At 38.9% G+C, this 17,475-nt stretch overlaps 1 protein-coding gene across 3 annotated transcripts in view; it reads left to right on the top strand.

Moving 5' to 3' along the window:
• The first annotated feature begins 567 nt into the window (after positions 1-567).
• The window catches only part of TENM1 (teneurin transmembrane protein 1), a 557,972-nt gene continuing 541,064 nt past the window's right edge, over positions 568-17,475 (top strand). For all 3 annotated transcript variants that reach the window (XM_059911842.1, XM_059911841.1, XM_059911840.1), the window contains exon 1: positions 568-784. In XM_059911842.1, coding sequence (XP_059767825.1) covers positions 568-784 — 217 coding nt within the window. The remainder of the gene's footprint in view (positions 785-17,475) is intronic.

Below are 17,475 nucleotides of genomic sequence, written 5' to 3'. Positions count from 1 at the left end.
CTCTAACTCAGAATCATTCTCTTCCTCAGAGCCCCTTTCTTAAATGCAATATTAAACCAGAGGCAAGTATGTGTTTTTTTCTGAATGTAGTTCTCTTACCAGTTTTCATTTCAGATGTAGGATGTGCTGGGTTAATATTTGTACTTCTGGCCACTTTCAAATCTTACAATATTTTTTTAATCTGACCACAGACTTTAACATTAAAAACATGCACACACCATAGAACAACGCTGTCCTTTATTTGCCTTCCAATACAAATATTTTTGAAGGCTGACTCTCTTTCACCTTGTATTTTCTAATACTGCTACCTCCAACTTAATCCTAACTGCTTGACAAGGTGTGCGTGTAACACAGTGTTATTATTGCCTCCGGCTAGCTTCATGTCATCTAGTTTGTTTTTTGCTCCCCTCCTTTGACAGTATTATCAGGACCAATTGTGAATCGGCCAGATGCATTTTCTCGCAAAAGGACACATCTAAGACGGCTTGTGTTTTTCCCTCTTTCTTTCAGGACTGCTTACATTAAAGGAGTTCCTTTTTTCATGAAACTGAGCTTGCTTAATCAGAGATGGAGCAAACAGACTGCAAACCCTATCAGCCTCTGTCAAAAGTCAAGCATGAAATGGACCTAGCTTATACTAGTTCTTCCGATGAGAGTGAAGATGGAAGAAAACCAAGACAGACATACAACTCCAGAGAAACTCTGCATGAGTATAACCAAGAGCTGAGGATGAATTACAATAGCCAGAGTAGGAAGAGGAAAGAAGTAGAGAAATCTACTCAAGGTATGTTTTTATTGGATTTTTATAGCTAATATTATTTCTCATTAGGGAATGCTTGTATGCATAAACTTAAGTTTCAAAAACAAATTTGCTGATGTTAACTGGTTAATAATTCGCGCTACTTACATATGCTTAGAGAATCTGTTTCATATGCCAATCCAGCTGAGGTTGTCGGATTGTGCATGAATTTGGATGCAACAATCCTCTTATCAGAGCATTCAAAATTTGTCTAATCCTACAAATAGCCATTTACAGACTGAAGGATAAATAATTTATAGTAAGATGAAAAGTAAACAGCTAAGTGCTTTTCAAGCCATTGCCTATATGGGACAAAAGTCTCAAATAAATATTTGGCATCTAAAAGAGCTTTAAAAAGGTTAGTGGGGACTACCAAGCAGAGGTCCAGAAAGTTTGTGCACAGAATGCTGAGACCTTGTGCAACACAGTGCTAAGGGAAGGTAAGAATTGGTTGGAACCCTTCCTACCACAGCCATAATGTGGGGCATATCCTTTGGACAGCCTTGGTTTTTCAATTATGGATTGACAAGACAGTTTCTAATAAATAGAAAACAGGGGTAGATAGAAATATTATTTCCTTATTTCTTTTCAATTGATAGATATGCGGTATTAGACTATTTTAACTACACAGGGAAAAAAAAGATACTGACATTGGCACAGGTTATTGTTTTTTTAAAGAATAAGTCTGTGTTGAGATTTTTAAAAAATTAATTTGATTATCTAGATCAGTGGTTCTCAAAGCATGGACCCCGGACCAGCATCACCCACAGACTTGTTAGCGATGCAAACTCTCGGGGACCACAGATCATGTAAAGTGTGGTTATTACAAATGAAAATTGCTGTATTCTAATTAGTATTGGAGTCTTACGTTAGAAAAACTTTAAATGGAGCCAAAGATTTAAGATATTCATACCAACATTTAGATATACACTAAATGTTTATATTAACTATGTTACTCATTTTTTAGCTCTTAACATACTTGCTAAAGGTCTTACATCTGTCTTTTCAAGTAATTCGTATTAATCTTCCCTATTTATTCAGCTAAAGACTGAAACTTTGTTATGAGTAATTTTATTCTTCTGCGTAACTGGAAATTGGAAAATGTCTTCTTATGGGAATTTTTCTGGGAGTGTTCTATTATGCTTTAAGAAATGTGTAGTTACCATTCAAATATTTCTCTATAAGTTTGTCTTTACAAAATATGAACTTACAATTGTGAGTTGTGGATTATGGAATTGGAGTGTAGAGTAGTTGACTTAATAATGTTGTGAATTTAAATAAGAATGTATTTCTGGTGGCAGTTTGTTCTAAAAGTATAAGCAATTTTATATTAAGTCAATATAAAGAGCTAGCCAGCCTCGGATTTTGTCTCTCTGCATTGTGATCAAAATGAATTTTGAGACGAGATAAGTTTGTCTTTAAAGATGTCATCCTAATTTCCTTTTAATAACCTATTATTACTCAATAAGTTTATTTTTTAACATCTTTATTGGAATATAATTGCTTTACAATGGTGTGTTAGTTGCTGCTGTATAACAAAGTGAATCAGCTATACGTATACATATATCCCCATTTCTCCTCCCTCTTGTGTCTCCCTCCCACCCTCCCTATCTCACCCCTCTAGATGGACACAAAGCACCGAGCTGATCTCCCTGTGCTATGCAGCTGCTTCCCACTAGCTATCTATTTTACATTTGGTAGTGTATATATGTCCACGCCACACTCTCACTTTTTCCCAGCTTATCCTTCCCCCTCACCGTGTCCTCAAGTCCATTCTCTACATCTGCGTCTTTATTCCTGTCCTGCCCCTAGGTTCTTCAGAACCATTTTTTTTTTTTTTTAGATTCCATATATATGTGTTAGCATACGGTATTTGTTTTTCTCTTTCTGACTTACTTCACTCTGTATGACAGACTCTAGGTCCATCCACCTCACTACAGATAATTCAATTTCGTTTCTTTTTATGGCTGAGTAATATTCCATTGTACGTATGTGCCACATCTTCTTTTTTTTATTTTTTAATTTATTTTTATTTTTTTTAAAGTATTTATTTATTTATTTATGGCTGTGTTGGGTCTTCGTTTCTGTGTGAGGGCTTTCTCTAGTTGTGGCAAGCGGGGGCCACTCTTCATCGCGGTGCGCGGGCCTCTCACTATCGCGGCCTCTCTTGTTGCAGAGCACAGGCTCCAGACGCGCAGGCTCAGTAATTGTGGCTCACGGGGCCAGCTGCTCCGTGGCACGTGGGATCTTCCCAGACTAGGGCTCGAACCCATGTCCCCTGCATTGGCAGGCAGATTCTCAACCACTGCGCCACCAAGGAAGCCCTGTGCCACATCTTCTATATCCATTCATCTGTTGCTGGACACTTAGGTTGCTTCCATGTCCTGGCTATTGTAAATAAGGTTGCAATGATCATTGTGATACATGACTCTTTTTGAATTATGGTTTTCTCAGGGTATATGCCCAGTATTGGGATTGCTGGGTCGTATGGTAGTTCTATTTTTACTTTTTAAAGGAACCTCCACACTGTTCTCCATAGTGGCTGTATCAATTTACATTCCCACCAACACGGCAAGAGGGTTCCCTTTTCTCCACACCCTCTCCAGCATTTATTGTTTATAGATATTTCAATGATGGCCATTCTGAGTGGTGTGAGATGATACCTCATTGTACTTTTGATTTGCATTTGTCTAATGATTAATGATGTTGAGCATCTTTTCATGTGTCTGTTGGCAATCTGTATATCTTCTTTGGAGAAATGTCTATTTAGGTCTTCTGCCCATTTTTGGATTGGGTTGTTTGTTTTTTTGATATTGAGCTGCATGAGCTGTTTGTAAATTTTGGAGATTAATCCTTTGTCAGTTGCTTCTTTTGCAAATATTTTCTCCCATTCTGAGGGTTGTCTTTTCATCTTGTTTATGGTTTCCTCTGCTGTGTAAAAGCTTTTAAGTTTCATTAGGTCCCATTTGTTTATGTTTGTTTTTATTTCCATTTCTCTAGGAGGTGGGTCAAAAAGGATCTTGCTGTGATTTATGTCATAGAGTGTTCTGCCTATGTTTTCCTCTAAGAGTTCGATAGTGTCTGGCCTTACATTTAGGTTTTTAATCCATTTTGAGATTATTTTTGTGTATGGTGTTAGGGAGTGTTCTAATTTCATTCTTTTATATGTAGCTGTCCAGTTTTCCCAGCACCACTTATTGAAGAGGCTGTCTTTTCCTCATTGTATATTCTTGCCTCCTTGATCAAAGGTAATATGACCATAAGTGCATGGGTTTATCTCTGGGCTTTCTATCCTGTTCCATTGATCTCTATTTCTGTTTTTGTGCCAGTACCATACTGTCTTGATTACTGTAGCTTTGTAGTATAGTCTGAAATCAAGGAGCCTGATTCCTCCAGCTCCGTTTTTCTTTCTCAAGATTGCTTTGGCTATTTGGGGTCTTTTGTGTTTCCATACAAATTGTGAAATTTTTTCTTCTAGTTCTGTGAAAAATGCCATTGGTAGTTTGATAGCGATTGCACTGAATCTGTAGATTGCTTTGGGTAGTATAGTCATTTTCACAATATTGATTCTTCCAATCCTAGAACATAGTATATCTCTCCATCTGTTGGTATCATTTTTAATTTCTTTGATCAGTGTCTTATAGTTTTCTGCATACAGGTCTTTTGTCTCCTTAGGTAGGTTTATTCCTAGGTATTTTATTCTTTTTGTTACAGTTGAAAATGGGAGTATTTCCTTAATTTCTCTTTCAGATTTTTCCTCATTAGTGTATAGGACTGCAAGAGATTTCTGTGCATTAATTCTGTATCCTGCGACTTTACCAAATTCATTGATTAGCTGTACTAGCTTTCTGGTAGCATCTTTAGGATTCTCTATGTATAGTATCATGTCATCTGCCAACAGTGACAGTTTTACTTCTTCTTTTCTGACTTGGATTCCTTTCATTTCTTTCTCCAACAGTGACAGTTTTACTTCTTCTTTTCTGATTTGGATTCCTTTTATTTCTTTTTCTTCTCTGATTGCTGTGGCTAAAACTTCCAAAACTATGTTGAATAATAGTGGTCAGATTGGACAACCTTGTCTTATTCCTGATCTTAGTGGAAATGGTTTCAGTTTTTCACCATTGAGAATGATGTTGGCTGTGGGTTTGTCGTATATGGCCTTTATTATGTTGAGGTGAGTTCCCTCTATGCCTACTTTCTGGAGGGTTTTTATCATAAATGGGTGTTGAATTTTGTCGAAAGCTTTTTCTGCATGTATTGAGATGATCATATGATTTTTATCCTTCCTTTTGGTAATATAGTTTATCACATTGATTGATTTGGATATATTGAAGAATTCTTGCATTCCTGAGATAAACCCCACTTGATCATGGTGTATGATCCTTTTAATGTGCTGTTGGCTTCTGTTTGCTAGTAGTTTGTCGAGGATTTTTGCATCTATGTTCATCAGTGATATTTGCCTCTAGTTTTCTTTTTTGGTGACATCTTTGTCTGGTTTTGGTATCACGGTGTTGGTGGCCTTGTAGAATGAGTTTGGGAGTGTTCCTCCCTCTGCTATATTTTGGAAGAGTTTGGGAAGGATAGGTGTTAGCTCTTCTCTAAATGTTTGATAGAATTCGCCTGTGAAGCCATCTGGTCCTGGGCTTTTGTTTGTTGGAAGATTTTAAATCGCAGTTTCAATTTCAGTGCTTGTCATTGGTCTGTTTATATTTTCTATTTCTTCCTGGTCCAGTCTTGGAAGGCTGTACTTTTCTAAGAATTTGTCCATTTCTTCCAGGTTGTCCATTATATTGGCATATAGTTACTTGTACTAATCCCTCATGATCCTTTGTATTTCTGCAGTGTCAGTTGTTACTTCTCCGTATTCATTTCTAATTCTGTTGATTTGAGTCTTCTCCCTTTTTTTCTTGATGAGTTTGGCTAGTGGTTTATCGTGTTCTCAAAGAAATAGCTTTTAGTTTTATTGATCTTTGCTATTGTTTCCTTCATTTCTTTTTCATTTATTTCTGATCTGATCTTTATGATTTCTTTCCTTCTGTGAACTTTGGGGTTTTTTTGTTCTTCTTTCTCTAATTGCTTTAGGTGTAAGTTTAGGTTGTTTATTTGAGATTTTCTTGTTTCTTGAGGTAGGATTGTATTCCTATAAACTTCCCTCTTAGAACTGCTTTTGCTGCATCCCATAGGTTTTGGGTCATTGTGTTTTCATTGTCATTTGTTCCTAGGTATTTTTTGATTTCCTCTTTGATTTCTTCAATGATCTCTTAGTTATTTAGTAGCATATTGTTTAGCCTCCATGTGTTTTTATTTTTTACAGTTTTTTTCCTGTAATTGACATCTAGTCTCATAACCTTGTGGTTGGAAAAGATACTTGATATGATTTCAATTTTCTTAAATTTACCAAGGCTTGATTTGTGACCCAAGATATGATGTATCCTGGAGAGTGTTCCATGAGCACTTGAGAAGAAAGTGTATTCTGTTGTTTGTGGATGGAATGTCCTATAAATCTCAATTACGTCCAACTTGTTTAATGTATCATTTAAAGCTTGTCTTTCCTTATTTATTTTCATTTTGGATGATCTGTCCATTGGTGAAAGTGCGGTGTTAAAGTCCCCTACTATGATTGTGTTACTATCGATTTCCCTTTTTATGGCTGTAAGCATTTGCCTTATGTATTGAGGTGCTCCTATGTTGGGTGCAAAAATATTTACAATTGTTATATCTTCTTCTTGGATTGGTCCCTTGATCATTATGTAGTGTCCTTCTTTGTCTCTTGTAATAGTCTTTATTTTAAAGTCTACTTTGTCTGATATGAGAATTGCTACTCCAGCTTTCTTTTGATTTCCATTTGCATGGAATATCTTTTTCCATCCCCTCACTTTCAGTCTGTATATGTCCCTAGGTCTGAAGTGGGTCTCTTATAGACAGCATATATATGGGTGTTGTTTCTGTATCCATTCAGCCAGTCTGTGTCTTTTGGTTGGAGCATTTAATCCATTTACATTTAAGGTAGTTATCGACATGTATGTTTCTATTACCATTTTCTTAATTGTTTTGAGTTTGTTTTTGTAGGTCTTTTCCTTCTCTTGTGTTTCCTGCCTAGAGAAATTCGTTTAGCATTTGCTGTAAAGGTGGTTTGGTGGTGCTAAATTCTCTTAGCTTTTGCTTGTCTGTAATGGTTTTAATTTCTCCATCAAATCTGAATGAGATCCTTGCTGGGTAGAGTAATCTTAGTTGTAGATTTTTCCCTTTCATCACTTTAAATATATCCTGACACTCCCTTCTGGCTTGCAGAGTTTCTGCTGAAAGATCAGCTGTTAACCCTATGGGGATTCCCTTGTATGTTATTTGTTGTTTTTCCCTTGCTGCTTTTAATATTTTTTCTTTGTATTTAATTTTTGATAGTTTGATTAATATTTGTCTTGGCATGTTTCTCCTTGGATTTATCCTTAATGGGACTCTCTGCACTTCCTGGACTTGATTGACTATTTCCTTTCCCATGTTAGGGAAGTTTTCAACTATAATCTCTTCCAATATTTTCTCAGTCCCTTTCTTTTTCTCTTCTTCTTCTGGGACCCTTACAATTCGAATGTTGGTGCGTTTAATGTTGTCCCAGAGGTCTCTGAGATAGTCCTCACTTCTTTTCATTCTTTGTTCCTTTTTCTGTTCTGTGGTAGTTATTTCCACTATTTTATCTTCCAGGTCATTTATCCGTTCTTCTGCCTTAGTTATTCTGCTATTGATTCCTTCTAGAAAATTTTTAATTTCGTTTATTGTGTTGTTTATCATTGTTTGTTTGCTCTTTAGTTCTTCTAGGTCCTTGTTAAACGTTTCTTGTATTTTCTCCATTCTATTTCCAAGATTTTGATATCTTTACTGTCATTACTCTGAATTCTTTTTCAGGTAGACTGCCTGTTTCTTCTTCATTTGTTTGGTCTGGTGGGTTTTTATTTTGCTCCTTCATCTGCTGTGTATTTCTCTGTCTTCTCATTTTGCTTAACTTACTGTGTTTGGGGGTCTCCTTTTCACAGGTTGCAGGTTCGTAGTTCTCATAGTTTTTGATGTCTGCCCCCAGTAGGTAAGTTTGGTTCAGTGAGTTGTGTAGCCTTCCTGGTAGAGGGCACTTGTGCCTGTGTTCTCGTGGATGAGGCTGGATCTTGTCTTTCTGGTGGGCCGGACCGCTTCCGGTGGTGTGTTTTGAGGTGTCTGTGACCTTAGTATGATTTTAGGCAGCCTCTCTGCTAATGGGTGGGGTTGTGTTCCTATCTTGCTAGTTGTTTGGCATGGGGTGTCCAGCACTGGTGCTTGTTGGTCGTTGAGTGGAGCTGGGTCTTAGCGTTGAGACAGAGATCTTTGGGAGAGCTCTCGCTGACTGATATTACGTAGGGCCAGGAGGTCTCTCGTGCTCCAGTGTCCTGAACTCAGCTCTCCCACCTCAGAGGCTTAGGCCTGGCACCTGGGTGGAGCACCAAGACCGTGTCAGCCACATGGCTCAGAAGAAAAGGAAGAAAAAAAGAAGAAAGAAAGAAAAAAATAAAATAAAATAATTAAAATTAAAAAAATTATTAAAACTTAAAAAAAGTTTAAAAAGTAATAAAAAAAAGAGAAGAGAGCAACCAAACGAATAATCAAATCCACCAATGATAACAAGTGCTAAAAACTATACTAAGATAGACAAAAAAATCAGAAACTAGCCAGTCGCATACAGCTAATCCCATGTCTACAGTTGCTCCCAAAATCCACCGCCTCAATTTTGGGATGATTCGTTGTCTATTCAGGTATTCCACAGATGCAGGGTGCATCAAGTTGATTGTGGAGATTTAATCCGCTGCTCCTGAGGCTGCTGGGAGAGATTTCCCTTTCTCTTCTTTGTTCACACAGCTCCTGGGGTTCAACTTTGGATTTGGCCCCGCCTCTGCATGTAAGTTACCCTCTGGGGTCTGTTCTTGGCCCAGCCAGGAGGGGGTTAAAGGAGTGGCTGATTCAGGGGCTCTGGCTCACTCAGGCTGGGGGGAGGGAGGGGTATGGAATGCGGGGCAAGCCTGCAGCAGCAGAGGCCAGCAGGACATTGCACCAGCCTGAGGCGCACCGTGTGTTCTCCCGGGGAAGTTGTCCCTGGATCACGGGACCCTGGCAGTGGCGGGCTGCACAGGCTCCCGGGAGGAGGGGTGTGGATAGTGACCTGTGCTTGCACACAGGCTTCTTGGTGACAGCAGCAGCAGCCTTAGCATTTCACGCCCGTCTCTGGTGCCCGTGCTGATAGCCGCGGCTTGCGCCCTTCTCTGGATCTTGTTTAGGCGGTGCTCTGAATCCCCTCTCCTCGTGCACCCTGAAACAATGGTCTCTTGCCTCTTAGGCAGGTCCAGACTTTTTCCCGGACTCCCTCCCAGCTAGCTGTGGCGCACTAGCCCCCTTCCGGCTGTGTTCACGCAGCCAACCCCAGTCCTCTCCCTGGGATCTGACCTCCGAAGCCCGAGCCTCAGCTCCCAGCCCCCGCCCGTCCCGGCAGGTGAGCAGACAAGCCTCTCGGGCTGGTGAGCGCTGGTCTGCACCAGTCCTCTGTGCGGGAATCTCTCCGCTTTGCCCTCTGCACCCCTGTTGCTGCGCTCTCCTCCGTGGCTCCAAAGCTTCCCCCCTGCCGACCCCCCATCTCCGCCAGTGAAGGGGCTTCCTAGTGTGTGGAAACTTTTCCTCCTTCACAACTCCCTCCCAGAGGTGCAGTCCCATCCCTATTCTTTTGTCTCTGTTTTTTCTTTTTTCTTTTGCCCTACCCAGGTACGTGGGGAGTTTCTTGCCTTTTGGGAAGTTTGAGGTCTTCTGTCAGCGTTCAGTAGGTGTTCTGTAGGAGTAGTTCCACATGTAGAAGTATTTTTGATGTATTTGTGGGGAGGAAGGTGATCTCCACGTCTTACTCCTCTGCCATCTTGAAGTGCTCTCTACTCATTCAGTTTTTATTTAGCACTTGCTGTGTGTCAGGCCTCAAGTCAGATGCTGGGGATATAGATGACCATGATAGTTTCTGCTTGTAGGAAACTCATAATGTGGTGGAGAAAATAGGCATCCAACAAATCATTACAATTAAATGTAGTAAGTACTTTTACAGATAAAGTGCTATGGAAGTACATGGGTGAGTCAGGGTCCATAGAAAGGTGATATTTGATCAAGGTCTTAATATTTGAATAAGAGTTTACTAGGAAAAGGACATTCCAAGAGGGTAGATTAGCAGGTGCAAAAGCATAAAACTGTGAAAAGGCCTAGCATGATGAAAATTTCAATATGAAAAGCGTGAGGTGCATTGGCGCCAGATGACAAAAAGTCTTGCATGCCCAATTTAGGAGTTCCTTTTTTTCTTTAAACTTTTTTTTTTAAAAAAGCTTTTAAGTGATAGAGAACTTCACGATGAATTATAATTTTTAGGATGAGAATTGTAGAAGCGAATTGTAGATGTGTAAGCAGCAGTATAGAAGATTGATTGCAATTGGGGAAAATTGGGTGCAGGGAGACAATCTGTGAAGACACTGAATTAGCCCAGGCTAAGAATGGTGATGAATGTCTAAGCTCTGGCTGTATCAGTAGAGGTGAAGAAACATATTCAAGAGGTATTAGTGTGGTAGAATTGATAAGACTTAGTAATTGATTACTTGTCGAGGTTGAAAGAGATAACAGAGTCAAGGATGACTCTAAATTTCAAGGTTGGAAAACTGGGAGGATGGTGATCCATTTACCAAGAGAAGTAAAGTAGGAGTGGGTTTGGAAGGGAAGAGAATGAGTTTCTTTCTGAACATGTTAAGTTTAAGTTGCTTGGGTGACATCCAGGTGGATTTTCCTGTCAAGCAGTTGTTAATGTGTGCCTAGAGTTCAGGAAAGATCTGGACTGTTGATATAAGTAGATTTGAATTCACAGGTTTCTTATAGTAGGAGATGCCTGGGGATGGATGAGATTACCCAGGGAGAATGTGTAGAGTGAGACCTGAAAAAAGTCAAGGACAAAAACCTGATTCTATCATCCATGAACTGAAATAAACATGTTTTCAACCTATTTAAATTTTTAACTAGCACCATCCTTTGCTATATTGAGTTATGTAAAGTATAAAGATCCAGGAGGTGAAGGTCTAGAAACTTAGGGTCTTCTTGCCACTGACTTCATGATCTTTAGAGATACCTAGGAGGGAAAATATGTGCCTCTTTGGGGGAGAAATGAATTAACCTACATTAGGCAACATGGTGGGCCCCGTGATCATCTTTTCTGTGAGGTCTGGAAACCTCTTTGTTGTTCTAGTTCATATATTGCTACCTATGTGTTAAAAAAAAATGTTGTTGATTTTCACAAATATATGGTAGCATCTTGCATCAGCCTAGCTAAAGGTGAGCCTGACATTATTTTTAAGGAATAAAATTCTCAGAAAATCATTGAGTTTTAAGATAGGAAGGAAGAAGGGTAACATAGTGTTGATTGGGCACCTGCTATAGTGCCAGACACTGTGCTAGATGCCTTTTTTTTTTTTTTTTGCAATGTAGATGCCTTTTAAGCTCACCAGCTGTGCAGCCTTAAGCAAGTTACTTCAGCCCTCTGAGCCTGTAAAGTTCACTGCAAAGTTGACTTCATCATCATCATCATCAATACCATAATCACAATAATAAAAATAAAAGTAGTAATAATAATTTAAAAAAAAACTTGAATAGTACCTGCTCTGTTCCAGGACTCTGCTAGATGCTTAAATTTACTCCTCATGCATGCCTTATGAGATATGAGAGGTTATCTCCAGTTTACCAATGAGGTAACTGAAGCTTGGAGAGAAATACTTTGCCAGTTTCTGCAGCTAAGAAATAGTAAGAGTTGGGTTTGGAAATCAAGTCTGTGACTCTCATATGTACATCATGAGGTTGTGATATGGATTAATTGTGATCATAAGTGTGAAAGTTTTTAGGGACTCAGTAATTGTTAGTTTCCCTTCATTTCCTTCCCTAAAAGCCTTGTCAACCTCTTTGTGTTCCGTTGACCAAGGGTTTACAAGGAGGTTTAAAAAGGTTTTCTGTTCTGATTTTTCTTTAGTAAAGGGTAGATGATATGCTATGTAATTTATAATGAAATATTCCTGAGTCTGTTTGTTGTTTTCCACTTTTTAGGGAAGTTACAGTGTCATTCAATTCAGGGCTTGTTGGGGGGAAATATTAATAAGAGGAAATACTTGATCCCATTTGAAAGTATCTTCATATTCTTATCTTTATTTGCCAAGAAAGCAGAACCCCCCCTCTGCCATGTACACAGAGTGCTGGATTTTAAAACTGGTTTTCTTATTTTCCAAAAGCTTTCAAATTAAGAGATGGACACTAATCTAATATTATTCACAATTCTTTGCTAATAGGATGAATGAGCCTTAGGCAAGCTTACTTTATATGATTTTTGGTAGGTAATAGCAGGGGTACATTTCCTGGAGGCACACAGGCTAGCAACTGTTCCCAAGCAGCCTCACTTCCAAGGGAGGCATCAGTTAACTAAGAAATTAGTATAAAACAAATGAAAAAAAAATGGATATATAAATCAAGGATAATAATTTTAGTTATGAGAATTGCCCTATAATTTGTATAACAGGTAAGATTAGTTTTGAATATAGCCATTTTATTGAAAAGTAATTATGAATGAAAGTCACCCATGCATAAAAAAAAGGTATAGGGAGGACCTATTACAAATCCCAGAAGATCGTAGACTCCTGAGATACTGCAGCTGACACAGACATTTCGTTTCTCCCTTCTTAACCTGTCTTTTGTGGCTTCTCTTTCTCCTAATATGGTTTTTGTTTGTTTGGTTGTTTTCTGCTTTCTGTATTACAACCTAAACCTAAATCTCACATTATCGCCATCTGGTGGAAAAAAACTAAAACTGCCAATCTGTATTTACCAAGATTACATGGGAGCAAAGCTTATCTGTCATCCATCTATCCATCCATCCATTTTTTCAGTTACTCATTTATGCATCAAACATTCATCTAGTGTCAACTGTTCCAGGTACTTTGTTAGGTGAATGCAGTTCATCTTGAAATAAATGGGCACAAGTGACTATTATTTTCTTCTTAATTGCCCCTGGCTAATAAGCCACTTCATCCCACAGCAGAAGCTGCTCAAACAGTATTGCCACTTGTGGGTTCAAGGTGTAGACAGAAGCCCAGATTTGAAAAGCACATTTCTTGACTCTTATTTCAAGCACTTAGCAGTAGTATAAACTCTTGTTGGCCTATGTCTAAACAGTTTGGATAACAGTTCCTACAGAAATCTTGAAAGAACTCAAACTCAGAATCTGTACTTACGTGGTAAATATCACAGATGGCAGGTGTAATATAATGTAGCAAGGCCTATGAAATGAAAATTTCAACAGCGTTTGATCACCTGTGATGAATTTTCTGCTGTAAGCATGTTATGCTTCTAGTTGTCACAAGTTTCTAGCATAAAAATCTATAATGATTGCCCAAAAAATTAAACTCTAAAAGTTATTTAGCAACACCTCCAATTTGCTCATGTCTTTCAGCCAGTATAATTTGTTCATGAAAACTTAATCAATAAACAATTATTTATATAGCATCTGAAACTGGTATGGGATATCAACGGCACTTGTGCCACTGCTCTCTCTACCTGTCCCATGGCAGACATCCCTGATCAAACAGTGGTGCTCTTTCTTGCTGAGCCCAACTGCAGCCTCACATCCTTATCAACACAGCATTCCATGCAAACATTGTCAGTCAATTAGAGTTAGCAAGAGAGATGAAACCTATTTCCTATCTGTGGTCTGCTTATCTGTGCCAAGTTCTGTGTTAAAGTCTGAAGATATAGATGAATAAGAAGCAATCTTTGCCCTCAAAGAATTCAGAGTACGTTTAGGAAGGCAGGTATAAACCAGCTACAGTGCTGCAGTATGATTGATGTTGCAATAGTGGTGTAGGTAAAGTACTATGAGAGTCTAGAAGCTAGAAACATGTTCTCTCTTTGGGGAATGATAACGATGATTATAAGTGAAATATCTAACATTCATTAAGCACTAGGCATTGAGTAAGGCACTTTAGATGGATTATGTTATTTAATCTTCCCCATATGCTATGAGGTTGGGAATCATTATTATCCCCATTGTAAAGATGAGTAAAGTGAGGCACAGAGATGCTAAATAACTTGCCCAATATTACAGAGGTAGTAAGTGATAGGACTGGGATTGGAACCCAGGCAGTCTGACATTAGATCCAACTGCTGTATGCAGAGATAGCTCCAGATTCAGATCTTAAGTTCAAGGAAATGGTGTCACTGTGTGTGTGTGTGTGTGTGTGTGTGTGTGTGTGTGTGTAATCGTCTAGAAATAGATGGTTCCTGAAGTAGTGAGAGTAGAAAAAATCATCCAGTGAGAATATGTACAGTCAGAAATAAAGAGAGCCAAATATAATACCCTGAGAAACATCTGAATTTAAAGTAGTGGGCAGAAGAAAAGAGTTGGTCTTGAGGTGTCAGAGAAGAATCAAGGGGAAGGGGTATCGCATAAGCTAAGGGAAGAGGCTTTCCAGTGGGAAGATGTGACTAAATAGTCAAACACTTCAACAAATAGAATGAAAATTGAGAAAAAGCAATAAAACAGGCAATTAGAAGGTCATTTCTGACTTTAGACCAGAGATTCTCTACCTTGGTTGGACATTAAAATTACCTAGGGAGTTTTACAAATCCCAGGGCCAACACTGCTCCTCAGACCAATTAAATCAGAATTTTCAGTGGTGGGACCCAGGCATTAAAAAAATCTCCTCAGGGAATTCCAATGTGCATCCAGACGAGGATCCGCTGCCTTAGAGTAAACAGTTTCAATAATCTTAGAGAAAGACGCCAAATCCAAGGATTTGAAGAGTGAGTACAACTGAATATAATGACTGGAATAAGGCTCTACTGGAGAATGTTTCGGAATCTCAGGTGGAAGGAAAGGCTTTGAAAGGGTTCATTGCTTCCTCTGAGACAGGAAGTAAATTCCAAAACGGAGTGGCAAGTGTTGAAGTTCGAGTCTTGGATAAAGGAGGGGAAGGTTGTCTGCTGAAAGTGTGCATCAAGTCAAGAGCTGCAGATGAGTAATGAGGGAGGTTTTTGACCTGGCCAAGATGGAGTGTACATACATATCTGCAGCTCAGGTGAGGCAGGACGGAAGATGGAGATGTGGGAATATTAATGACAATAAATATTATTGACCACTATGTGTCAAGTAGTCTGCTGAGTGGGTTCACATATCGCTTGTATTTAGTCCTTGTCATAACCCTATGATGTAGCGATAATCGTCATGACCCCTATTTTATAGAAGTACATAGCTTGAGTAAATAGCAGAGCCAAAAAGTAAATTCATGACTGATGTTCTTTCCACTACACTATTAGGTGCAGCCCTAGTACCTGATGTCCACGCTGTGCTCCATGCTTTAAATATTTGTTCTCATTTGAAAAAATGGTTTCCAAACAGTATTGAGTGCCAAACTGAAGTTGGAAATTCTTTATTTTGGGGGGTGCCACTTTGTAACAGATTTAAAGGAGATAGGGTATTTACTTTATGTGTTAAAGTTTCTTCTAATGAAAAGGGAACTCCAGACTCTCCTCCATATTGTTACCGGTGATCTTTGTAAAAACACAAATCAGATCACACCATTCTTCTGAAAATCCTTCAGCATGTCCCAATGCCCAGAGAAGTGGTTCTTCACAGCAGGGGGTAGAGGGGGGCACACTACTAAATGCTTTGAGAGTCTAATCAAAGCTCTGTATCTTCTTTGCAGACAAAAATGCACACACACACAATATCTGCCATGTATTTCAAGGGTTTCAGGAAGCTTGAAGTCATTCTACATCCATGGACCATGGGTTAAGATTCTCTGCTAAGGGAATTTCATGTTCCCTGAGTTAATGCAACTCAGATCTTCCACGATCTAGTACTAAAAGTAGAAGCTACAGGGAGAGGCTGTTGGGGGTGGAAGGCTCAGCCCCTGAATTTCACCTTCCCCTGGCATTCAGTCACCTTGATTTATTATGTTCATCATCAGCTAGGAAGTTTTCTACCCAGTGCTAAATCCACAGATGGTCTGCATTTTGTTTCCGACAAGGGAGACAATATTTCCTTATATAGACATTTATATAACACACCCCTACATACAAATGATTTTAAGTTAGGCTGATGTGTGCAAAAATATATATTGCACAGGTAAGTTTGGAAGCCGACTTTGGAGAAGGGAAGAGAACCAAATAGGTGGAAAATTGGAGGAAGGATATTTACAGTGATGCACTATAGAAGTTGTACCTTCATGCAACCTTCAGGAAGTCCTCATTTCTGTAAAACTCCCCTTTGCTCTTCATCATTTAGCCACGAGTATAGGTAGCCACAGTCAGTCACAATTCGTCGCTTCCTAGATACCAAGTCATTATCAAATGGGAGGTTCACCTAGTGGGGCTAAATTTCATGGAAGTAATTCTCTATATAGATTCTTAAACTAACTTTATAAAACAATACACAGTTACCACTAATTATAGACATATTACACAGTGTGGTTTTACCTTTGACCATCTCTCTTGTTGATGGACACTCTTTATCCAGGAATAGCTCGGTCAGTTTCCCAATTCTTCAGCCTTGCTGCTTCTGAGGCTACATGACCTTTTGCTCTCAGTCTGAAAATATCTCTGCACACTCATCCATTCAACTGCCTATCCCTGAGCCCACTTTGCTTAATACTTTGTTTAACCCTTTAATGCTTCTTTCTCAATCTAGATTAAAACCTATACCACAGTATGGAGAATAATTCTGGTGTTTTCTTCTTAAATAACTCTTTACTCAGTGGAATTATGTATTTTCCTTTGAGGATCTACATGATTTCAGAAGGAAAAGACTGGCTCCCTGGCTGAGTGTCACAGAAATGACTATGCCCTGGGAAACAAAGCAACTGTCCTCTTTTTAGGTGCATAATTTGGTTCCTCTTTTTGAACTGCTTCAGCTACAGGGAAGGCTCAAAGGGGATATATACCCTGGGGTTGTGAAGACTGGGGGAAAAAAGCTTTGTTCTTTTCCTTTTAACTCTTTAGGGCCCATTTATTATATGGTTAACACAAAGGCCGGACAAGGGTAAGTCAGATCATTTGAATGACAAACATGATAGATAACGTGGCTGAAGCAGAGAGACTATTGAAGATTGATGAAAAAGGGAGGTTGGTGAAATATAGAAGAAAGCAGTTGCTAAACCTAGAAAGTGAAGTGCAGGGGCATGGATTTGTTTCAATACATAACAGGGAAGCTGTGGCATCTTGAAGGATTCATAGAGTTGATTGAGACTATATCCATGTTACATGTTGATTCTCTTTTATTACAAAGATTTGAACAAGATTTCAGAATTGGCATTTGAAAATGTAGCTTTATATTTCTGTGAACAGCAAAAAACAGTTTTAAATATCTGCAAAGGAATGACTGTGAGGTATGCCAACATGTCCTGTCAGGAAATCGCCCTGTCAGAAAACTGTTATTCTGCTTTTTTGGTCATCTGTGATGCAGAACTAGCTCCATATACAAATAAGTTCTATTTATTATCTTCAGCACTTTTCTTTCTCATTATAATTCTGAAAGGGTCTAGAGGTGACAGAAGATAAATCTTGAATCTTCTGGAACCTTGGAAATATTCTCATTTGAAGCCTTTATACTA

Source organism: Balaenoptera ricei, chromosome X (genome assembly GCF_028023285.1).
Source record: "Balaenoptera ricei isolate mBalRic1 chromosome X, mBalRic1.hap2, whole genome shotgun sequence".
In the NCBI taxonomy this organism is placed as follows: Eukaryota; Metazoa; Chordata; class Mammalia; order Artiodactyla; family Balaenopteridae; genus Balaenoptera; species Balaenoptera ricei.
Note: the sequence above shows the minus strand (reverse complement) of the source record. Positions and strands in the feature narration are given on the sequence as shown.